Source organism: Uloborus diversus, chromosome 9 (genome assembly GCF_026930045.1).
Source record: "Uloborus diversus isolate 005 chromosome 9, Udiv.v.3.1, whole genome shotgun sequence".
Taxonomy (NCBI): Eukaryota; Metazoa; Arthropoda; class Arachnida; order Araneae; family Uloboridae; genus Uloborus; species Uloborus diversus.
Window position 1 is genome coordinate 43,030,063 of NC_072739.1, and position 25,309 is coordinate 43,055,371.

Sequence of the window (25,309 nt, forward strand, 5' to 3'; positions counted from 1 at the left end):
CATTGCTCTAAAAAAATTGTAGAAAAAATTAAACATCCTTGAAATATGGGTCACGATTTTTGTAATGAGAGATGAACCGTTTTTTGAAATAAGAGTGAAATCCACAAAATGAGCAAGAAATATTTTCTTTTTTCAACGAAAGTTCTCTGTGTTTAAACAGATGTATTTTTAGTGCTAGGTAACTTTTACAACTTTTTGGGCATCCATTGAATCCACATGTGTAAGAAAAGCAAGGGGTATGACTGTGCACATTTTTAATATGAGTCAGATATATAATTAATGAGGAAAAATCAATCATGCAAATTGTACAAGTAATCATGATATTATTTTTCCATTCCTGAATTGCTAAGAACTAGTTATTTTGAAAGAGTGATTCACTTTCTCAAAAGAATAGGGTAGCCCACCACTAGCGTAAATACAAATTTCGTTTTAACATTATATGTGGATGTGGAAGACACAAGGAACTTAAAAATAAAGACAAGTTAAAGCTTGTTGACAAATTACAAATTTTTGACAATTCACTTAATTTTCCATGAGCAGAGTATGAAGTGATTGCTGAGAATAATGAAATCGAGAGTCCACCCGTGGCAGAAAATATTGTTTTGCCCCTAAAGCAACAAAACTTTCCTTTCATACCTAAGGTGCCTGTGAATAGATTTTCACACTCCTTGCTTGAAACCTTGGAGGTGACAGCGAGATTGATGCTGGTGGCGGCCATCCTCGATCTAAACGTCCCAGACAATCAGAGGCGAACCCCCTGCATTGGGCTGGGAGAAACGGGCACGTGCAGGTCGAAGGCAGTTGCTGGTGAGGAGTGCAAATCCACACATGGATACATATTCAGAAATATACCTCCTGCAATCTGTTCTGTTGATAGGACAAGTACCAGTGGCAGAAGTCATTGTTGCATATTATGCCCCCAATGACATGGAAGACAAATTAAATGAAATAAATGTGTGGCGACAAAAGAAAATGTGGGAGAAGCTCCTCCCGGTGTGCAAGATGGAGATCGGCAGGATGAAGGAGGCCCACTTAAAATGATCCTGCCTCTCTTTCTGCGACCTCGCAATGAGACCCGCAAGCAGGTTGATCCAACAACTCTCAGTGGAAGCCATTTAATGGCTGTCGGACAACAATTGCCAGATACGGGAGTTCCCGAACAACGGCGCTTACATCTGCAGCAAGATGAGGGTAGTCTGTGAGAGGAAAGTCTTCCAGGGTTGTTTTCTAAAGAGTTTTTCTCTCCTATTTCCGCCACTTTCCCTGACGTCGTTTTCCCATGCTTGGCGAAAGCTGAACTTTGGAACCTCGTGCGGCCCTGCGAGTTTCTCTGAAGTCCTCTCAAAATGTGATTACGTGGTACACACCGGGTCAACAGCGGTGCCTGTGAAATTCTACCAGGGGCCGATGCCTCCCATTCACGCGAGTAATATCCTCTTAATCTGTGATTTATTTCACCCTGTTAAGTTATTGGTAAGCGCTGCAAATCCACACATCGATACGTATTCAGGAATACACCCCCTGCAATCTGCTATGTAAGTAGGGCAAGTACCAGAGGTAGAAGTCATAGTTGCATATTACGCCCTCAATGACATGGAAGAGAAATTAAATGAAATAAATACGTGGCAGCAAGAGAAGATGTGGGAGAAGCTGCTCCCGATGTGCATGATGAGAAAGGCTCAGGTAAAAGGATCCTAGCTCTCTGCCGAATGAACACTTCATTCCGCATTCATGCCAAAGCGTAAAAGCGGTATGTGCGAGTTTCTTTGAAGTCCTCTCAAAATGCGATTACGGGGCACACGCGGTGTCTCTGAAATTCTGCCGAGGAACGATGCCTCCCACTTCCGCGAGTAATATCCTCTTCCTCTGGGATGGGCAGGAGGGAGAAGAAAGCCGAAATCCTGGTTGATGCCGGCTGCTTAACCGACATCCACGACGATGATGGGTACACACCTCTGCAGCTCGCATCAAAGAGAGGGATCCTAGGTGTGATGACGAAACTGATCGCCGGCGGAGTTGACACAGCTGAGAAAGATCGCCAGGGACGGACTTTCCTTCGTATGGTCCTGTAGCATAGAGAGGAGACTGCGGTATAGATGTTGCTGCCGGCCATCCCCGATCTGAACGTCCCCCACATTCAGAAGCGAACCCCCTGCATTGGGCTGGGAGAAACGGATACGTGCAGGTCGAAGACATTTATTTGTGATGGCTGCAAATCCACACATGGATACGTATTAAGAAATACACACCGTGCAATCTGCTCTGTGGGTAGGACAAGTACCAGTGGCAGAAGTCATTTTTGCACATTATGCCCTCAATGACGCGCGGGAGTGCGAGGCATCGGCCTCTGGTAGAATTTCAGAGACACCGCGTGTACCCCGTAATCACATTTTTAGAGGACTTTGGAGAAACTCGCACATACCGCTTTTACGCTTTGGCGTGAAGCGAAATGATGTGTTCATTACACAGAGAGCTAGGATCCTTTTACCTGGACCTCTCTCATCCTGTCGATCTCGATCTTACTCATCGGGAGCAGTTTCTCGCACATCTTCTCTTGCCGCGAGACATTTATTTCATCTAATTTGTCTTCCATGTCATTGAGGGCATAATACGTAACAATGACTTCTGACACTGGTAATTGTCCTACCCACAGAGCAGATTGAAGGAGGCATATTTCTGAATACGTATCCATATGTGGATTTGCATTCCTCACCAGCAACTGTCTTGCGACCTGCACGTACTCGTTTCTTTCAGCCCAATGCAGGGTGTTCGCCTCTGACGGTCTGGGACGTTCAGATCGGGGATGGCCGCCACCAGCATCTCTGCCGCAGCCTCCACGCTATGTTGCAGGGCCATATGAAGGAAAGTCCCTCCCTGGCGATCTTTCTGAGCTGTGTCAGCTCCGCCGGTGATCAGTTCCGTCATCACACCAAGGCACTCTCTCTTTGATGGCAGCTGCAGAGGGATATACCCATCATCGTCGTGGATGTCGGTTAAGCAGCCGGCATCAACCAGGATTTCGGCTTTATTCTCCCTCCTGCCCATCACAGAGGAAGAGGTTATTACTAGCGGAAGTGGGAGGCATCGGCCCCCGGTAGAATTTCAGAAACACCACGTGTGCCCCGTAATCACATTTTGAGAGGACTTCGAAGAAACTCGCACATACCGCTTTTACGCTGTGGCATGAACCGCTGTGGCTGGAATGAAGTGTTCATTCGGCAGAGAGCCAGGATCCTTTTACCTTACCTCCCTCATTCTGCCGATCTCCATCTTGCACAACGAGAAGAGCTTCTCCCACATCTTCTTTTGCCGCCACACATTTATTTCATTTAATTTGTCTTCCATGTCATTGAGAGCATATTGTGCAACAATGACTTCTGCCACTGGTACTTGTCCTACCCACAGAGCAGATTCCAGGGGGTATATTTCAGAATACGTATCCATGTGTGGATTTGCACTCTTCACCAGCAACTGCCTTCGACCTGCATGTACCCGTTTCTCCCAGCCCAATGCAGGGGGTTCGCTTCTGATTGTCTGGGGCGTTCAGATCGAGGATGGCCGCCAGCAGCATTTATGCCGCAGCCTCCTCGCTATGCTGCAGGGCCATATGAAGGAAAGTCCGTCCCTGGCGATCTTTCTGAGCTGTGTCAGCTCCGCCGGCGATCATCGTCATCACACCTAGGATCTCCCCGACATCTGCAGCAAGATGAGGCTAGTCTGTGAGAGGATAGTCCTCCAGGGTCGTTTTCTATAGAGCTTCACTCCTCTCTCCGCCACTGCCCCCGACGTTTTTTCCCCATGCTTGGCGGACGCTGAAGTTTGGAACCTCGTGCGAGCCTGCGAGTTTCTCCGAAGTCCTCTCAAAATGAGATTACGGGCGCACGTCGTGTCAACAGCGGTGTCTTTGAAAATCTACCAGGGGCCGATGCCTCGCACTCCCGTTCTTAACATCCTCTTCCTCTGTGATTTACTGCACCCTGTGAAGTTATTGGTGAGAGCTGCAAATCCACACATGAATACGTATTAAGAAATACACACCGTGCAATCTGCTCTGTGGGTAGGACAAGTACCAGTGGCAGAAGTCATTGTTGCATATTATGTCCTCAATGACATGGAAGAAAAATTTAAATGAAATAAGTGTGTGGCGGCAAAAGAAGATGTGGGAGAAGCTCTTCCCGGTGTGCAAGATGGAAATTAGCAAGATGAGGGAGGGCCACGTAAAATGATCCTGGCTCTCTTTCTGCGACCTCGACATGAGATCAGCAAGCAGGTTAACCCAACGCCTCTCCGTGGAAGCCATTTAATGGCTGTCGGACAACAATTGCCAGATACGAGAGAGAATTTAAGCGAAATAAATGTGTGGCAGCAAGAGAAGATGTGGGAGAAGCTGCTCCCGATGTGCAAGATGGAGATCGGCAGGATGAGGGAGGCGCAGGTAAAAAGAATTTGGCTCTTTCTACGACTTCGCCCAGACACCCGCATGCAGGTTGACACAGAGCCTCTCCATTGAAGCCATTCAAAGGCTGTCGGACAACAATTGCCAGATACGGGAGTTCCCGAACTACGACGCCTACATCTGCAGCAAGATAAGAAGAAAAGATGAGAAGATGGCAGAAGCTGCTCCCTGTGTGTGGGATGGCGATCAACAGAAGAGGAAGGCCCAGGTAAAAAGATCCTGGCTCTCGGCGGAATGAACACTTCATTCCGCGTTTATGCCAAAGCGTCAAAATGTTAAGTGTTTTCAAGTTTCTTCGTTAAATGGTGCGTTCCAAACAAAATGGAATTTTTGGGAGAGGAATGGTGTGCTCAACGTTCCTATTATTCTGGACGATATACCTAATACTGCCATAACAATGCCTTTTGACTTGTTTGAATTGGTCAAAGCACCCTTCGGCCTTAGAAACACTGGACACGCATTTCTCTTTTACATTCATCAGGTTTTGTCTGGTTTAGAGTTTTGCGTTGCATACTTTAGCGATGTTTTAATAGCTTCAACTAAAGAGAAGGAGCATGAGAAACATCTTCAAGCGGTTTTCTCTCTTCTAAGGCAGTAGTCTTAAGTTAAAACCAGCTAATTGTGTTTTCGAAAAAAAGGAGTAGCTTTTTTAGGCTGTCTCATCACTCCTTCTGGTGTAAAACCTCTCCCTGTAAAATAAGAAGCCATTAAAAAAAATTCCGGAACCTGCTACTATATATGAACTGAAACATTTTTTAGCCATTATAAATTTTTATAGGCGATTTTTGCCTAAGGCTGCATCTATTCAGGCCCCGCTTTATGAACTCCATCGAGTTTCCAAAAAAATGCCAAGCGACCAGTACTGTGGACAAAGTAGTTAATAGATACTTTAGAGTTTTCTAAAACAGAGTTATTGAATTGCGCTACTATAAGTTATCATGCCCAAACCAACAGCTGTCATTGGTAACCTGAACCGTTTAACATCGACATTGGAACAGTCCTACAAGTACACACAAAAGATCATCCTAAACCTTTATCTTTTTTTTCACTTAAGCTTTCCCCAGCAGAACGTAAATATAGTACCTATGAGTCGTTTGTGAATAGCGTCTGAAAAGTTGCTCCATAATGTAATTGTTTATACTATGAGAGAAGGATAAAGACCATTTTTTTCTTTGATATATGCTCGAAAAGTGTCACGAGTCGCTGTACGAATAGAGATTCCACAAACGGTATAAATAGCTGACCCGATGTTAGGAGGAGTCACATCCACTCTTCTGCTCTGCAAAGCAGCGCTCATTTACCAGAACTTAACAGCTTTTGCTACTTCTCCCCCCCGGCTATCTCCCGACTTTTAAATCGACGGCTTTAATCGATGACTTTAATCGTTGATTTTTGTTTTATCGTAGAATCTTTGATTAGATGCAGATTCTGCTCTTGCGAGTGTGATTTTCTAAACTTCAACATGTCAACCGGCAAGAAAGGAAATCGAGCAGCATTCTACACTGGTAAGTAGCTTTCATATTGTTTGTATTAATTCCATTTTGTAAAAAAAATATTATGTTAGATTTGGTGTGTGTGTGTGTGTAAGCAAAAAGTGCTAATTCTAAATTTTTTTAGACAGAAAGAGAGTCATAGACGAGATATTTGATGTTGATGAAGCGTCCATTTCGCTGTTAGTCTCCAAGCCGCGGACCCCTAAAGCGCAGAAAGAGGAGAAACAAGCAAAATTTGATCTGAATCTAGAGGACGAGGTCGGTAAAGAGGAATTTCCCCCGTATGCGGTGAACTGTGGAAAGGGGTATGTAGTGGAGGTAAAAGAATACAGACATCTTTATTACCTGGGATTCAGCAAGTCGGGAGATGCCGGGGAGGAGAGGAACCGTTTTAATTTTCCAATTGACATGTTACCTACACTTTAAAAGGCTCTAGAAGCAGTATCAGCCCACATAAATAACAACAAGAATGACGGATACTAAAGAAAAAAACCCGGCACTTACCGGAATTCCCCCTCTCAGATCATGTTTTAAATAGAGATTAAAAAAAAATGCGGATAGACCGTTTAGTAGCGAATTTATATTGTTGTGTATAATATTTCCTCAATTTTTAAAAAAAGGTGATAGATTATTTTGTAGTAAATTGATACTGTTGTGTATAATATTTGTTATTTTTACGCAGATGTAATGATTAATTTTAACGAATATCGTTCTTCATTTAGAGGTTTTACAAGAACGCTTCGCACCATAGTAAATTACAGCGATCCACAGGTTTTATCACGATGCTAGACCTATTATTTACGACTTGCTAAACACATCTGTTTTATTAAGAATACGTTTAATCATTTGCTTGAATATCATTTTTAAAAAGGTGGACGATGAGGGAAATACGATCGAACGAGATTTCTATTTTTGTAGTTTTGCACATCGGATACTTTGACGCTTTCAAATCGGTGAATCCATTCACGCGGCTTTTGAAAAGATTTTTAATAGAGATTTTTAATAGTATTGAACTCTTTTTACGCAATGGAAGCGGTTGGATATTAAAAAAAGTAAATCACATTGATTTGCGAATAGGAAATTATAGAAATTTAAGAGGTGGATGTGGACAAGTTAGCTTACTAACTAAGTTGAAAAATAAAAATGCAGTGCTGAATATAAAGTGTAATGACAGTCTTTGCTTTTTATATGCGATTGCTGCTCATTTATACCCAGCTCGAACCCATAGTAACATGGCCTGGAACTATAAAAAGTATGTTAAGAAATTCAAATTAAATGGGATCAAGTTTCCGATGGCAATTTCAAAAATTAAAGTGTTTGAGCAATTAAATAAGTTAAAAATCAATGTTTTCGGCTTTGAAGAGAATGAGGTGTTTCCTATTTATTTAAGTAAACAATATCAAGTTGCCGAAATAGATTTGCTTTTTTATAGCAATCATTTTTTTTTAAATAAAGAACTTTAAGAGATTTATCAACACAAAACGGGGGCTTCACTAATACTGTCGTAATTGTTTGAATGGTTTTGCGCGTAGAGAAACTTTACTATCTCACAAACAGCTATTCAAAAAGTGTCAGTGCCTAAAAACCAAGTCGTAAAATTTACCAATTTGGCTAATATGCTTTTTCATCCCTTTTGCATTTTTGCAGATTTCGAAGCTTTGACTGAAAAAGTTTCGACTGCGTTGCCTTCGACCTCGCAGAGTAATATTGTTCCAATTGAACGTCATTCAGCGATTAGCTATAGCATTATTGTAACAGACAGTGAAGACAAGATAATTTTTCATGAATACTATGCAGGTAAAAATTTCATTCAAGTATTTTTAGAAACTAAAACGACTATCGGCAAAGCTAATTCAAAAAATGATACAAATTGCGCCGATGAGAGAAAATGAAAATCACTCCTATGATTTTAACGTATGTCACATTTGTAAAAAGAAATTTGTGCAGGATAATATTAAGGTGCAAGATCATTATCATTGGGGGGCTGGATACATTAACGGATTAACACATCAAGGATGTAATCTCAACTATGGAGCGACATATTTCATACCAGTTGTTATTCATAATTCTAAAAATTACGATACACATTTAATTTTTAAAAATATGCCTGAGAGTTATGCTAAAGTAATAAATATAATACCATAAAACTTAGAAAAGTTTTCCATGTTTTCACTTGATAATTTAAGGTTTTTAGATTCATATCAGTTTTTAGATGCTTCATTAGAAACTTTGGTAGACAGTTTAAGTAAATCAAACCATGAGTTCAAAATTTTTAACTCTTTCTTTAAAAATAAAAAGGCTGAAGTTTTACTGAGAAAGGGAGTTTTTCCATACAGTTATCTAGATAATATTGAAAAATTACAGGAAAAATCACTACCATGTCGCGACGATTTCTTTAACATTTTAATTTCTTACACCGATAACTGACGATGCTTATAATCATGCAAAAAAAGTTTTCGAACATTTAAGTGTCAAACGTTGTCGGATTATTTAGAGCTTGATCAAAATACAGATTCTATACTGTTAGCCGAGGTGTACTTGGCCTTCCGTCGGATATCATTAAAATACTACGGATTAGACAGCATTTTTTATTTGACTTCCGCTCAATTAACTTGGAATGCAGGTCTTAAATATACTAAAGTCGAACTTCAGCTTTTGGGTAATGTAAATGATTACATATGGCTCGAATCTTAAATGAGAGGGGGAATAAGTTATTTAGGTAAGTGATATGCAATAGCGAATAATCCATACATCAGAGAGAGTTATAATAGTTCTAAGCCACACAATTACATATTAGCTCTTGATGCTAATAATCTTTATGGGTTTGTCATGAGTCAAAATTTACCGTTTGGAAACTTTTCTTGGTTAACTTCTGAAGAAATTAACAACTTTGATCTTTTTAAACATGATTGTAACTCGCCCGTGGGATTCATACTTGAAGTCGACATGTCATGCCCTCCTTCGATGCATGATAAATGCAAAGATTTACCTCCCGCAGTTGAGCACTTGTCAATTAATTATAAAATGCTCTCTAAATATTCCAAAAAGTCATGTGACAAATTGAATTTGAAGCATACACTACCGAGTAGAAAACTAACCCCAAATTTTTACCCTAAAAAAATACATTGTTCACTATCTGAATTTGAATTTTACATTAGGCTGAGTAAAGTATTATCAAAACTTCACAAAATATTTTCTTTTTCTCAAACGCAATGGTTAAAACCATACGTAGATTTTAACAACGAGAAACGTAAAGAGGCGAATGATGATTTTTCAAAATCATTCTTTAAAAAAATGAATAACAGCTTCTTTGGTCGTTTAATGCTCAATCAAAGAAAAAAAATTTCCGTAGTCGGATCGCTAACCGAAAAAGATTGTAAAAAAAATCTTCAAAGTCCGTTGCTTGATAATTTCGAGTCTGTTAATCAAAACTTAACTTTATTCGAAATGAAAAAACCAAATTTACTCTTAAATTCTCCGATTTTTTGCGGATATTGTATATTGGAACTTTCGAAGTTACATTGACATGAATTATTTTACTCATGTTTGAAAAAGAGGTATGGACAGCTTGCGAGCTGATTTACTGCGATACAGACAGTCTTTATGTCCAAATTCAATGTTTTGACGCATTTTCAGACTTAAGGACACATTTTCACTCAGTACTAGACTTAAGTAATTAACTTCTGATCATTTTTTGCATGACGACGCAAACAGAGGGAAAATGGGGCTCCTAAAGAGCGAGATCATATTACCAATTAAAGAATTTATAGGGTTAAAACCTAAAATGTATGCATTTTCATATATTGAAAATTTAAAAATGACAGCTAAAGGCATTAAAAAGTGTACTTTAAAAAATTTCAATCTTGAAACATATAGAGAGGTTTTGTTAACCGGATCTTGCACCCAACAGCAGCAAATCTCAATAATGTAAAAAAAAAACACGAAGTTCAAACTGTTGTGCAAAATAAAGTCGGGCTATCAGCGTATTACGACAAAAGATATTTATACAACGACGGTATTAATTCGCTACCATTTGGTCATTTTAAAATCAAAGACATAGAAGAAGAAGATGTCAACGACTCTGATTTTTAATACACATGATAGTAGCACTAGAACTGCATGTCTTATTTGTAGTTTATCTAATTGTTTATGTAATTGTTACGTATGTAGTTTATGCAATTGTCATGCACGTAGTTCATGTAATCGTCTTGTGTTTATCAATTTGTATTCTAGGTATGTAGTTTATCTATGTAGATCAAAACTCATGTAATTGCATTGCATGTACAATAAGTGCTTATAGTCATGCTCAAAAAAAGAAGAGGAGGCAAAAAATAAAGTGAAAAGCATCCCTATAGGGATCCATCCGTTTGGTATAGTATTGTTTATATAACCAATATACTCAATTGGATGCTTCTGCAGGGTGTCTATTATTCAACTGAAAAGAAAAAGGATTGTATTTAAGTTAAATTTTCAAAAGGCAGAACAAAAATAAAAAACAATGTAAGTGCAATGACATTTTATTCAAATATATTGGTGCAGGAGATACATTAGCATAGATGACATAAGTAAGTAGACAGTTACAGACAGACGTAGACAGGTTTAAACATGTTTGGACCAAACAAAAAGGTAAGTTTATCACATACATTAGCATAAATGACAGTTTCAGACAGGTGTAGTCAAGTTTAGACAATCTCAAAACATGTTCGAACCAAACAAAAAGATAAGTTTCTCTAAATAATCATGAGTTCGAGTTAATTTATTCAGCTGTATTATGTAGCTCTTGTAAAAATTAATCAGCATTCAACACTTTAAAATAACCAATTTTCATTTTGTAGTTTCCACAATCTAGCAGAGTGTTCTCAACCGATGGTTTGGCATCCAAAATCTGAGAAAGAAGATCATTATGTAGTGAGCTTCCAGTGCTGTGTACAGAAAAGTGATACAAAAGTGGTGACTTCAAAAGGTAGCAATAACGATATTTTGTATCTATCTTTGAATCGTGAATGTGCTTTACAATATCAGAATTGTTTAGCACTGTAAAATAAACTACATTTTCACCTTGCCAATCTTTTTCCGATACTGCATCTTTCACACAATCAGCAAAACTTTTGTATAGCATATAGTGCAGGTATTTGATCCCATCCTCATCTGTCGTCAAATATCCGAAACGCTCCATCGCTAAAGTCAAACTGAATGCAGGAATAGACGTCATGCCATATTTATAGCGGCTGAGCAGTTTTGATTTCTTTCGTGTACGTAATAACAGCATTTCGAAAGTCTAAGTTTCCTCTTTGCGAATCGATTAATAAAAGCTTCGTTTCGTGTCTTGTTCCCACCCAGATGAGTCAGAGGTGGATTTCGACTGAATTGTTGTAAAAAATATAAGCAAAAGTATCCGCACGATAGCGTAAGATCATAGTGAAAACAAATTACATTATGCATCGCAGTTTTTGAGTTTCGATTTAAAAATTCTAAAATTTTTGTAGGCGGTTGTTTTTTATAACTGTCAAAATAAAATGAATCGTCGTTTTAAAAATATATCGCATCCCAATGACTACTCGGTAATTCGCTAGTGTCCATATTAACAATAAATGCGATAAAAATTACCTCGATATTTTATTAACTTATCCAAAGGCAGAACGCCTCCAATTTTTTTTCGGATATAAGGATCTCCACATGCAAAGCGACACGATTGTATCGTATCCATTAATAATCTGTATATACACCTCTCGATTTGTCGATTTCAATTGTGTTCCGATATTCTGCTTATGCTATCAAGTTTTGGGTTTTAGTCAGCAGCGTCGCAAACTTTATATCTACCGCAATATTTCCATTTCTAGTCGGACTGAGATGGCTTTCACCTGCAGCGAAATCGACCGTTAAATCAACGCAGTAAAAATTGTACCATGTTTGAATTCGAGATAATTGATATTAAGATTTTGAGCATAGTGATAACGATTGAAATGAGTAAAAAGACTCAAAACACTTCTAGCATACAAATCGTTTTCAAAGTTGGGCTGATATGGTTTAGAAGGATACATTCGACTCTCATTTAAAATAGTTAGATAAATTAAGTTGTTATGTTGAAACTCGAATGGATTTTTAGCTATGGCACCGTTATATGCTTGATTCGATGTGAACGCGAGAATAATTCGAGTGGGAATTTGACCTAGGTACACATTTGATAAGGTGGTCGAAGCCAAACCGTTTGGGAAGCTAAATGTTTTTACATCGACACGCCTTATAGGCATTTTTATGACACCTTTTTCTAACGCTTTTTCGTGCGTTTATATAATTGAAGGAGCAACATTAACTTTTCTAATAAAAAGTTTTGCCGATTGAAGAACAATCTTAAAATCATCTTTTTCTGATAGGAGTGAAAATACATCTTTTTTTCTTTCTAGTTTAATGTGAAGACTCATGCCGTTGATTAGGAGTTTTGGTTGTGATGCCTTTGGTTTCAGTTTCTATACTAATTTACTTTTCCAATTTTGTGGCTTCTGCTTTCAGGAGCTCCAACGATATTTCAAAAGAGTTTCTAAAAGAGGAACCCGTGTTTTTATTAAAAGGGAGACGCACCGTTTTTCACCGATCTTAAATCCCCTTCCTGAAATTAACATCAACGAAACTGGAGGTGACAACACTGATTCAAATGCACAAAATGGTATAGTACGCAAAGTTGCAAAACATCACCACAGATGCCCGAAATCGAGACAGAAAAAATGTCCCCCGAAGTTGGATTTCCGAAGATGGGGACGGATTTCAGTTTCAGCCGGAGTTAGAAAATATTAAATTCATCGGAAGCCGGACAACGGAAGGCGAAAGGACACTAAAGAACTTCAATATTAACAAGAATACTGCCACGATCTGGTCGTGGACCAGTAATTTTTTGTCTTCCGTGATTGACTTCGTAGTTTTTCCACCTTTGGTTTCATTTTGTATTCGCGATTCCAATGAGAAAAAGTGGGCGTCACCCAGAAACAAGATGTCTGACTTCTGCCTGTTACCTGAGCTGTTGACTGTGCCCGCACTTGTATGTTTCTTGCTTGCTACTTGGATTCTCATTGAGCTATAATAGTGTTAATTAAGTTATTGTTTTAGCATTACATTTAGTTATTACGTTATTTAGTTTATTATATTATTTTGCATTGTATTATTCTTATAATTAGTTCGTAATGTAGTATATAGTCTACACATAGCTCATAGGTTTCTTTAGTAAGATTTTTTTTGCTGCACGTGTGATTGAAATGGCTTCTTCAAAAATTGAATTGAGGATTTCCATGGTGGAAATTTTTGGATATGTGGGTGGGCAGTCAGGATATCGCTGCATCATCGGGGCTGAGCGGATCCTTAATTCCAATCACTTAATTATGTGTGGCATGAAAGTTAACACTACCACGAATGTGGAACTCTTCGCCCTGTGTCTACAGTCAAGTGCACTGAACGGCGGTACCTCATTCGATTTCTGCAACTTTACTGAAAGACAATGGATCAGCAACAATTAACAAAGTTCTGTGTAGCTGTAAAGCTGGTCTCAATGGGAAATGTAAACATAGCGTGGCCGTTTTAATACACTGTAATTGGTATGTATTAAAACATTACTTGTTTATTACTTTGTAACTAATTGCAAAATATAAGTACAAATAGAAAGTTTAAGTTTAATATTATATTAAAAATGTTGCAGAAGTAGTTTTTACAGTTGCAAAATGTTTTACATTGGCATTTTAGTCTCCAAAATAATGTCAAGTACTGTTACCGTAAATGTAAATGACTTAGTTTTATCCTTAGTGCTTATGCATGTTCTTCTGATATTCTACTTTTTCTCTACTTAATCTGATTTGTCGTACAGAAATGCTAGTTGACTTGGATTTACAAACAGTATATGCATTGTGAATGAAAAGGAATTCCGTTTAAAAGCAGCTCAATAAGACAGTTATTTATAGTATCTGCACGCAACTCAAAACTATCTGCTGATTTACAAAAAGACATGCAGGTAATAGATTATCTTCAGTAAGAAGTTGCCTTTGGTTTTCACTAATGCATCTATAGAAATGAGAGGTGAAAATTTTCATTAATGTATTTGCAAATATTTAAAAAAACTGATACTCAGTTGCGTAAGTCAAACATAAGTTATCATATAATATTCTTTTCCACAGCTATGCATCCACTCACTATGTGTGCGCTCATATTATCTAGCTCTGAAAGCAGTTAGTCAATTTTAAGCAATTATATTTGAACGTCTAGTTCAGTGGTTCACCTGAGGAAGATTCGTCTTTTCAAGGGGGCGATAAGTATTTCATGCAATATAAATAATGGTTTCTGCCTGCAAATATTTAAATTGCAAAATCACACAAAACCAATTGTTCAGTCATTGCAAAGAATAACAAATTAGTAAAATTCATTAACTTCCTCTTCATTCCATGGTTGAACTGTAAGGACTTATTTCACTATTAACCCCCAAGTTTAGGAAATTTAAACTTTTTTTAAAATTATTTTGAAGAGTTTGTTTTTGCTTAAAATAGATTCGTAGAAAATAAAATTAAAAAAATAAATGTTTTTCTTCTTGAAAATCATGGACTTGTTGATTTTCATTGGTGGTTATGTTCCCAAAGCATCTCTGTATACACTACTGTGCAGTGGAGTACTTCAGCGGTTAACTTTTAAGGTTTTACTTTATTTACCAAATAGAATTGTCAAACACTTTTTCAGGTGTTTGTTAATTGGTAAAATTGATTGATTAGAATAGCAGTAAGCATCTTTTGTAACGTGTTGTGTGATTCCCAAACAAAGCCAAATTTCATTCAAATGTTTATCCCACATATCGCTCACTCCTTTCATGAACGGCATAACTCAAAAAATGATTTTTCAGGGGAGCGATTTTATAGGTAGAGCCATTTTGTAAAACGTAAATAAAAAGCCCCTGGTTAAACATTTCTATACCTAAGGTTTGTTCAAGATATCCTATGTTTTTTCATCTGTTTCAAGAAAAAAAAAATTGTTTAAAAAAGTCAAGTTTGTCTGAAAATGCCAAAATGAGACTTTTGCTCTCTAACGGGGAAATATTGAGTTATAGAAATGCAGGTGTTGCAGAGATATGCTACTCTTTCATAGCAATTTGAAAAATGGCATATCTCAAAATCGTTAATTTTTGAGCTATGCTGTTCTTGAAAGGAATGAGTGATATATATGCATCTAGAAAATATTTAAGTTTTAAGGTTTTTTTCAGTGATGTATTTTTAAATGAATTCAAAGTGGAGTCAGGTGATACTCAACTTTTATTTTGTGGTTGCATAAAAGAGGAATTGAAGTGCCTTTGTTGGGAAATGTAATTATTTTTTATTTCGTGCCTTATATAGACATACTGAGGAGCACGTTGACCGAGTACCCCGTACTCGGTATAAAGCTTTATGCACCCCTTTTTTTTTCAAAAAAGATTTTGGTTATAAAAATATTTCCTCGGCATTTTTTCAGTGCTTCTAGTAGTAGTCGCAACCTTTTGCTTACTGCTAAACATGATTGAACTTTATATTAAAACCATGGTTTAAAAAAATAATCACAATCTAAGTTTTTGAACGAGTTGAAATAACTAAGAATGTATGATTTAAGGGTTTTTTTTGTTATGTCAATGGAATTAGTCTTAAGGATCATTTAGGCGATTCATGGCAAAAAGTAAGTTGCACCACAATTATGCTTAACCCCTGCTATATTTTTTAAATATTTCAATGCTGCATTATTTGAAACACACCTCCTTCGCGCTTTGATAGATTTAGTCTTAGAAATTTTTTGGCTTTCCGCATGAGCACATTAATGGCACTCTATCCAAGACTAAAAATATATCTTTCTGATTGAATATAAAAAATGCTTTTTAAGTCGGTAAATAGTTGCTTTGCCTTGTTTCTGATGTGGTAATTATTTTTTTATTCTTGATCAGTGACAAACATATTAAATATAAAACATAATTGGATTTTTAAAATAAGAGATGTGCTTTGACTAAAAAACATTTCAGATTTTTTTTAAAGTTATGCTACATTCTTTTTTTTTTTGGTCAGTATTCAGAAACCCCTGATTTGCTTGAAAAATTGTTTGAAGGTACCATTTGGGCTTTCTTTTAATAAATGTTTTAATTTTTAGTAAGTTTGACATTATTCCTTCTCTTTAGATTTGATATCATGACTTTGGAGGAATTGTCTTCTACCGATGTCGAGTGTGAATGGGCTGTTCGGAAGAAAGATGTTGAAAAATGCTATGCTGTGGTTCCTCTGCAAGACTTTTGCCATGTAGAGCAAACCACAGATATAGTTTATACCATATCCGATGAACAAAGGAGTCGCTTCCGTCGTTCTTTATTAAGTGCTTGTCCTGCTTCTGCTGCTGCTTTGCACGTGAGGGGTCGACGACATGCCAATGCGAGCTTTGATGTCCCAACTACAAGGTATTTATTTTTTGGTAGATTTATTTATATAATCCACACCCTTTTATTTTAAAGGTATTCATTAGTGTTTGATTTCAATGTTAGAAAATTAAAATGGAAACCAAATTTTTGATGAAAGGCTACAAGAAATTAAAGAAAAAAATATTGATATTCATTCAAAATGCAATAAACTGAATAAAAATAATAGTTGATGTAGCTTTTTTTTTTTGCATAAATCTTGATTTTTTACTTTAATTCAATTCTTTTTCAATCAAATACCTACCAACTTAAACATGTTTGATGTTTTAAATGTTATTTAATTAACTGAAAGATAAATGAGGTATGAAAAAAGACATTATGACTTGCGCAAATTCAACTTAAATTTAAGAACTATAAATAAGGAATATTTAGGTATCAAATTAACATTAAGATATAATGTAATATAGAGACGAACTGAGTACTCGGTAACTACTTGGTACTCGGCCAAATTTCGATCAGGTACTCGGCCAATACCGAGTAGTTGCAAAAAATTCAATATTTCCTAGACAGAAATTAAAATTTATAAAAAAGCGCAAGCATATATTCTGAGTGTGTGATATGTTCAATTTTTTTTTTGTTTATTGTTATTTTAGTCTCATTGTTATGCAATTCATTTGTCTTACTTCTTTTTTTTATTTATAGCTTTCAAACTGAAGATGCCCTTCTGAATAAGATTCTAGCAAGAGATTTGATTTGGGAGGAGCAGAAGCTCGAGGCGTTGCCAGAGGAGCTTAAATCCTACTATAAGGATAATGTCCAGGTGTCTAGCCCAAAAGCCTACAACTTAGCCAAGTCCGTTCAACAGCAAAGTTCAACGTGGTTGGCAGAACGGTCTCACCGTATTACAGGGAGTGTATGCTATGAACTTTACACGTACACAAAAAACAAAGCTCCGAATTGGGAGAAAAAAATCAAGACGATGTTAAGCCAAGAATTTCAAAATACAGCAATGGTGTATGGTACAGAAACTGAAACTGTTGCTAAAGAACAATATATGCTTAAATGTGGTATGACGATATATAACTTTGGCTTGTTGGTTGTTCCAACCATTCCATGGCTGGGTTTCAGTCCCGATGGTATTGCTGTCGATGGGGACAGTGTAGTGCTGCTTGAAATAAAGTGCCCTATTGTAGGTAAAACGACACCCGCTGACGGATTTGTGCAAAACCTCCCTTACATTACGGTGAATGAACAGTCCGACTTGTGCTTAAAAAAAAAAACACAGGTATTACGGCCAAGTGCAACTTGGCATGCTATTAACCGGTGCAGACAAGTGTCATTTTGTTGTGTTTGCGTCTTATGACAATTCTTTCATTAAGATCATTGTGCCCTTTTGCAAAACGTTTGCAGAGAAGATGGTGAAAGCATTGTGTGTTGTTTACTTTAACTATATGCTACCGATTGCTGGTGAACTCGTAGAAAGCTATGTAATCTATGTAGAATTGTATACTCAGCTTGTAAAATGGAATTGTATAGTGCTAAGATAAAAACTAATATGTGCTTAATGTGTAAAAAAACAACTGCTTAAAATAAATATTTTAAACATTTATTGTTAATAGTAAGCCATTTTTCATACATATTTCAAAGGTTACTAAAAATATTCATAGTAAAAACTTAACTTTTATTAAGTGGTGCGTATTCATAGATCTAAAGAAGTGGCTGCTTGAATAGAAAATTCATTCTGCAAAAATATCTATATCTGTACCTGGTTTATACAACTTGAATATTTCTTATTATCAAAAGAACTTCATGGGCTTAATGAGGTTTGCTGAATGTAAGAAACCTCGAGTTGAAATGTGTTGCTTAAGTATTTATTAAGCTTAAGTATATTTACCAATTCATTAGGTTCAATTCTGTTGTCCAATTATGGTGGTGTTTATCAATTAGATTTTCTAGAAATACTTAGTTTCATATTTTGGAAGAACACAACTACAAGATAGCCTAAACTTTTTTAAAATCTAAATACAGGCTTCCTGCCAAAATCATTTTATTCATACTTAGTCTCCCCCCCCCCCCCCAGTCTCTAAAACATTTCTCTTCTGGTGTTTTTCAATGTATTTAGAAACTCATTTTGTTTGCCGAAAAATATCTCAACAATTTGCTATTAAAAAATCACTCGGTCAAAATAGAATTGATATTTAATTTTTATCCAAAATGCTCAAACAGCATTTTTAAGCAGTTATTAAACTTTCCTCTTACTCTGCGACTTAACTACTATTTTAGTTCTTTCATTATTTAAGAACCACATAATTATTTCAACACAGCTACACTGGCCAAGAAAAATTCATTTGTGGGATTTTTTTTTTCAAAATTCGCTCCAATTCCGTATCAGAAGCCATATTTTTAAGACAAACATTTTTAAATTCCATTTTCTAAAAAAAATTCTAATTTCATTTTACCAGGTTGCTCAATTTTCCTATGTACTAAATATACTCTGGTTTTCAAATAAGATGTTGTTTGTTTTATAAAAATAGTATTTTTCAATTTTTCTCGGGGGCAGACCACTCATCAAGTTTTTAGTTGGATTCTCTTAACCTGTTTAACTTCAGGCTAAACAAAACTGAATATAGATTTAATTTCCAACAGTTTCTACATTTACTCTAAATAATTTTTGAAATAAAAAAAAAAGTCTTCAAAACAGCAGTTGAAAATTGCTCTGAAAAGTAAAAAATAATTTTGTTCTTTGAACACCATCAATACTAATTTTAAGCATGCGAAAAATGAATTCAGTGTAGTTCGTCTCTCTTGATTAAAATAATTTTACTTGGATAGAATGTAGCTGCATTGGTTGAACATTTTGTGGTTAATCCTCACAGAATTTACCTAACTACTCTTTGCTCTTTATAAATCACTTGCTTGTTCGATTGGAAAATCCATTGAGTTTTATTATTAAGTTATACAGTTAATTTAGTATTACACTGGTATTAAGAAGTAAAATCAATTCTTAACACACTGTAAAATTGTATTAAACTTATATTAACATTTTCATAACTTACTCCATTTGATACTGAATGCAAGCAATACAAGTTGTCTAATACATGTATATTGTGATTGAAGAGAAGACAATGAATATAAATCAGATTTTTGTTGAAAAATTATTAAAATAAGAGTACAAATGATGCTTGCAAATTATAATTGAATTATATAACTCATGCATTAGCTAAATAATCAAAAAGTCATTTTTAATTACTCAGAGCAAGTATCTCATGCAGTTACTTCATCTTTTAGTATACATACCAGTAAAATTATTCTTCATACTGCAAGAAGAGAACAACAACCTGCATGTAAGAATAACAACTGGTTTTAAGACACTCTATTGATGAATCATACTTCTCCTAAAAGTTTGCATCTGCTTCTCAACCATTGCAAATCTAAGTATCAAGAAGCAAAATTCAAAAAAATAAAAACATACATATAAACTAACTTTTAAAGCATAGAAATAATATCTTTGACACTTAAGTTTACCTTATACTCTCTTTCATTGATGAATTATAATGATGTTTTTACATAATGCCATGAATGAGCCACAGCATATGTTATTTTAGAACTTAACAACTGTAGTTAAAGCAAATTATTATCTATGTCCAAGTAAACTTTTAAGTTTAGAGGTAAAAATCCCAAAAAATTGAAACTACATTTCTAACAGGCGTATTTATAAAAGGATACACCACACCTTAAACTGAAAGAACAAAATCAAGATAATTAAAATAGAGAATGGAAAAGAATGAAAGATATAACATTAGGAGACAACATTTGATTCAGTTTTGGAATTCAGATTAGCATTAATAAACTAAATACTTGATTCTAATCCTTACCTCAGATGGAAAATTTCACCTTTTACATAAAACACGTCCCAACAGTCAAGATTTAAGTATAAGCTTAGTGAAATTAATGCATCAACTTCCACACCACCTAATGAGGTGCAATGCATGGCGCATTACCCATTGCAGCTCTAAGGTGATGCCACTGTGACAGATGAGACACATAAAAATGTCACACATGTTACAGTAGAATCACCCTGTCATAGCTATGGCGGGTTCCCCAGTAGGTATATAACCATATGAAAAATTTGTAAATATGAAGATTATTAAGTCAAATGTCAGGGCCCAATACAGGCTGATTTTGCTACCGTTTTTCGGTACCTTCACAAAAATCTTGTTTTGAAATCGGTACTTTCACAAAAATCAAGTTATAAAATCGGTAGCTTCACAAAAATATTGAAAATTTCACAAAAATTCCCTTTTTAAAATATAGAATTAATTCTCTGTTTAAAACAAAATTTACTCGTAAAATTCTAAGCAGGTTTATATGAACAATCGCTTAAATAGGAACCTTTTTGTAGTATTTTAACTAATTTTTAGCCGTTTCTTGCCAAAGTGTATTTATGCAATATTATCGCAATCTTTTAACATCTGTTTTGTTGAACCGTTTTTCTCATAATTTCCAATATTGTACACAATACATAGCCCATTAAGCTAGTATTACGATGGTATTTTTCGTACTTCTTAGGTTTTTATCCCCCCCCCCATCCCCAAAACGAAACCTGTTTAAAAAATAATACTAGATGACATTTACACTTTTGGAACTAAAATTTCACTTATTCTACTTCTCTTTTACAAATATTAGGATGCCTCTAAAAATTCACCAAAACAATGCTGATAAAAAAACTTTCATAAAAATAGAATGATGCAATACTTTCACAAAAATAGGTAGCGAGAAAAAAATCCTGGATTGGCCCCTGAATGTGTCAGGTGAAGAGCAGCATGCATGACAGAAGCACCTATTTAAAAACAAAAGACCAAAATAAATAAAATGTTAATGATTAGAAAAAATATAGATATTTAGCATACTGGATAATGAACAACCTGAAGTAAGAACTGTACATCAGTATTTGTCATCCTTTAACAAAGGTGCTCCAAGATTACAAATCGCTGCAACTACTGTAATAATTTCATCCATTAAAAATACCATATTCCAAGGTATTTTACCAACTTGAAGTAGCTTAAACATTTTTATTCTTTGAATGACCCGTTCCACATGGATACGTGCGCTGGCAATGTCTCTTGTTAGTTGTGCTTCCTCTTTGCTGAATTGTTTTTTCTCTCTCAAAAATGGTGGTCTGATCACTTCAATCAAGTGATCCTTGCATGTTTCTTCAATTAAGAATCCTTTATCCACCATAATGGTATCTATGTATGGTTCCACCATTTCTACTACTTTACTTTGGGAGAAAATCATTGCATCAGATGCACGTCCACCATAACCCTTGCTAACGAAGGTAATGAGCCCATCAGGGGATGTGCAAATCATATACTTTATTGTTTGGTGACCTTTGTACCTGGAGTATGTCATTATTCTGCACTTCAAACACTTGGGTGTTTCAACGTGCATTTCAGTGCAGTCAATAACAACCCGGACATTCCTAAATTTTGAGAAACATTTAGGCATGTTTGTCACAACATCATCTTTTGATGGCCATACAATTACGGACTGTAACACAGCACACAAGCCATGGACAGTTTCTTCAAATATTGTGCGGGCTGTTGTTGGCACACAACCGAATAAGATAGCTATGACAGAAAAGCTTAAGTTCAGCTTTATGCGCATCATTGCCAAAACGATTCGCTCTGAAATATCAAGATTTCTTCTCGGGAATTTTTGTAAAACTTCTCCTACATGCTCAGCAAGTTGGTTCAGTAGTTGCAGCGAATTCAGCCCTGTCAAACTATTGAGCTGCTTTGATGTAAGTTTTGACACACGCATCAAAACTTTTGTCTCAATATCACCACTCGTGACTTGAGTACCTTGGTCCTGTGAACTTGGAAACAAGGTAAAACTGTCATTTGCAGCTTCATTTAATAATAGCAGAGCTTCTGCTGCTGTCGTCACTTTTTCAGTATCTTTTCTGAAATTGGCCCACCATCAATACAAGTATGATCATTGTCAGTGATCATATCCACTATGGGAGCCTGATGGACTTCTTTCTTCCTGAAATATATAACATCAATAATATTTATTAACAATTATTGAATCAGCTGGAAATTAGTTATGCTTTGTGCCTCCCAACTAGGATTGTTAAAATGAACATCCTAACTAATAACGAACTTTACAATAGAAATGTTGCCAACAGCACTCTGAATATTTACCATTAAAAGCGAACAAATGAGTTTCATTTTATTAACTTCATTTTTAAATATGAATAAAGTCAATATAAAAAGTATGTCATAAGTAAATATTTTCATAGTGCATTCTTTGAGCAGTTTTTTCCAGCTTTCTATCATAATTGAAAAGATTGGATAAATATGCAATATACTAGTGATGCTATGAACATTTGACTTCAGCCAAACACCTAACTTACTATACGACCTCGGCCGAATACTGAGCAAAAAAGGATTTTTTACCCCACACATTGAAAGTTTATACATTTTTCATGATCACTAAGGATATAAAACAAAGTACTCCAAGAATCAGACATGCATCCAGTAATACATTTGCTAAGTTCTTGGTTTGGAAGTTTTTGTGTCGTAATTTAAAATAATGATTTTGATTATTAAAATATTCTCATGGCAGTTTTTGTTCATTGATTTCTCCCAAGTAGTTCTTTATTCAACAGAAAACAGTAACAATCTTCTCCTTACTTATTGTAAATATGGCTCTATTTTACTTTTATATGCATTGTTATCACTATACCCAAAATTTGTTTCTAAAACCAAAGTAAAAAAAAATTCCAATCTAAATTTTGCAAATGATATAAAGGTTTGTCGTTATCAGTCTAAGATATTAGTAGTCACATCTGAGAGATTAGTTGAACTGTTTCTGCCTAAAGGTCAACAATGAGTGCTAACTTTTACTTTGTATTGATTTGATGAGTTTCTTTTAAAGCTCATACATAGAGTATAGTTTTACTTTATGAATGAAGCAATTGTAAATTAATTAAAAATTTCCTTGTCTTGAACAAGATTTAATTTTTACAACTACTAGGTATTGGCCGAGTACCTGATCAAAATTTAGCCAAGCACCTAGTACTAGGTACGTCTCTACTAGGAATTGAAAAAAATTATCCCTTCATTTTAAAAGAAAAAATACATATGAGAGAATAGAAAAATGAGAGAACAAAGTATTGGTGCAAGTTTAATGATAAAAAGCACCAATATTTAAAATTAATACATCATTCATTGATATATCGATCAAGAGATGTTCTATATTTTAGCGTTAGAAGCTATTAAAAAAATATTACTGGTGGTCCTTCGGACCAGTGAACATGACTACACACTGGTCTGCAGAGGGCAGGACTGATACACGTTCAAATTAATGTTAAATATTTCACCTCTTTTTTTTTCCATTTTACAAAAAAATAAGGGGTCCGACGCAGGGTTTGAAATAGAGGGTGGATTGGGAAAAATTAGCACAAAATCAGAAAAATCCCCCCCAGTCCAAGAGGGGGATTTTCTGCCCTTAAATATTTGGATAAAATTTAGCTTGTATCTGTAAACTTGTCCCAAAAATTGGTCCCTGCAGAGACGAATACATATTAACGTTTACCTATTATACGTTTTTCTCATTTATACCCTCTTTTCGTGCAGTTCCTTCAAAAACGTATAAATGGTGCTTCACTGTATTATCCATCTGTTCACACAAATCAGGCATAAATGCCTAAATTTTCCAGTACCAGAATACCAATATTGAGTACCCTATCAATATTGAGTTATAATCAATTTAGAATTTAATATGAAAAAATATTTTTTTCTCAAAACAGTACCAGAACAACGTTCATAAATCAAATTTGTTTGCCCAAATCACGCACAAAAATGCAGCAGCAAAACTTCTTGAGTGCGTGTTCTTGGATTTTTGACATCCTACAGTATATAATGTTCAAACGCACATAATAAAAGTTAAACATTGAAAATGAAAACAACTGTTCAAAGATGCTCTGTGTAGCTAAACATTGAAGAAAAATGAATTGATAACAAGACTGCATAACAAGAGATGGAGATAATTTTAATTTCAAATTCTCCTCATCTTTATTTGTGAAAAATGCTTATTTTCCAAATACTTTTATCCATTTAACATATGATGTAAACATTAGATAGGCAATGAATTCAATTTATACTTTTCACACATACACTTCATACTTAACCTTTTCTGGAGCAATTTTCATGTTTATGCAGCTTACATTGCATTTATGTTATTTAATTTTATATATACACAACTATTAAAAAAATTATTCAATTTTCGAAAGAACCCGTGTTTCTTCAAAGCTTTTTAAAGACTAATGTCAGTTAAAAGATATCCTTACTGTACTATAGCATGGAATCTCAATGCACTAGCTTCAGCTTTTTTCTTTCTTTCAGCAACTTTCTCAATTGTGTCGGTGCATGATAATGGCAAACACATACTGGGAACTGCTGTCTGTTTCAGGCGGGGTATCTTGCGTTGAATACCTAAACATAAATATGTATTTATTTTTCGATGTCTAACGTTCCGAAAACAGTTTGCCGATTCTTAAAGACATTGAGATAAAAGACAAATCAGAAACTTTAATTTAACATTGCCTCAAATAAATACCTGGTAAAAAATAGTCCGATGTCTGAAAGTGTTTGGAGCAAACAACCATTCTATTGGAGATGTTCTTTCCTATTTTAAGGACTTTCTTCCACTCCATGCGGCGTTTCAGCTCAGTCTCATTTTTCTCTGTGGGAAAACGATGAAAACTCAGCTCTGGGCTTCTACTTGCTTTCGAATTGCATTGAGGAACACAACAAAATGATCTGTCACTCTTCATTTTCGGGTTATTCATGTTGAAAAATTCAAAATTTGTATGAAAATAACTATTCAGCATGCACAACACGTTGGAATCTCCGTAGAATGTATCACAACACTAGCAGTTGGTAACAGGCAGATAGTAGTTGA

At 35.6% G+C, this 25,309-nt stretch overlaps 2 protein-coding genes across 2 annotated transcripts; one reads left to right on the top strand and one right to left on the bottom strand.

Annotated features, from left to right (window-relative positions):
* Positions 1-2,473: 2,473 nt before the first annotated feature.
* LOC129230182 (uncharacterized) lies at positions 2,474-3,444 on the bottom strand. Its single transcript, XM_054864585.1, has 3 exons — positions 3,242-3,444; positions 2,742-3,037; positions 2,474-2,631 (listed from the first exon to the last, which is right to left on the bottom strand). Exons 1-3 carry the CDS (start codon positions 3,442-3,444, stop codon positions 2,474-2,476), a joined length of 657 nt encoding a protein of 218 aa, XP_054720560.1.
* A 778-nt stretch (positions 3,445-4,222) lies between these two features.
* Positions 4,223-17,740, top strand: LOC129230183 (uncharacterized). Its single transcript, XM_054864586.1, has 4 exons — positions 4,223-4,435; positions 6,082-6,254; positions 16,109-16,381; positions 17,042-17,740. Exons 1-4 carry the CDS (start codon positions 4,223-4,225, stop codon positions 17,700-17,702), a joined length of 1,320 nt encoding a protein of 439 aa, XP_054720561.1. The 3' UTR covers positions 17,703-17,740.
* The last annotated feature ends 7,569 nt before the right edge of the window (positions 17,741-25,309 follow it).

Excerpts from the sequence above, each read along its gene's own strand:
- LOC129230182 (XM_054864585.1), bottom strand. The coding sequence starts at position 3,444 with ATGGATACGTATTCTGAAATATACCCCCTGGAATCTGCTCTGTGGGTA. Across the intron at positions 3,038-3,241 it reads GGCAGAATGAGGGAGGTAAG|GAGGGAGAATAAAGCCGAAA; the intron begins GTAAAAGGATCC and ends TGTGATGGGCAG. Across the intron at positions 2,632-2,741 it reads CATTGGGCTGAAAGAAACGA|TGTCAGAAGTCATTGTTACG; the intron begins GTACGTGCAGGT and ends GACAATTACCAG.
- LOC129230183 (XM_054864586.1), top strand. The coding sequence starts at position 4,223 with ATGATCCTGGCTCTCTTTCTGCGACCTCGACATGAGATCAGCAAGCAG. Across the intron at positions 4,436-6,081 it reads GCAGGATGAGGGAGGCGCAG|AGAGTCATAGACGAGATATT; the intron begins GTAAAAAGAATT and ends TTAGACAGAAAG. Across the intron at positions 16,382-17,041 it reads TTTGATGTCCCAACTACAAG|CTTTCAAACTGAAGATGCCC; the intron begins GTATTTATTTTT and ends TTTTATTTATAG.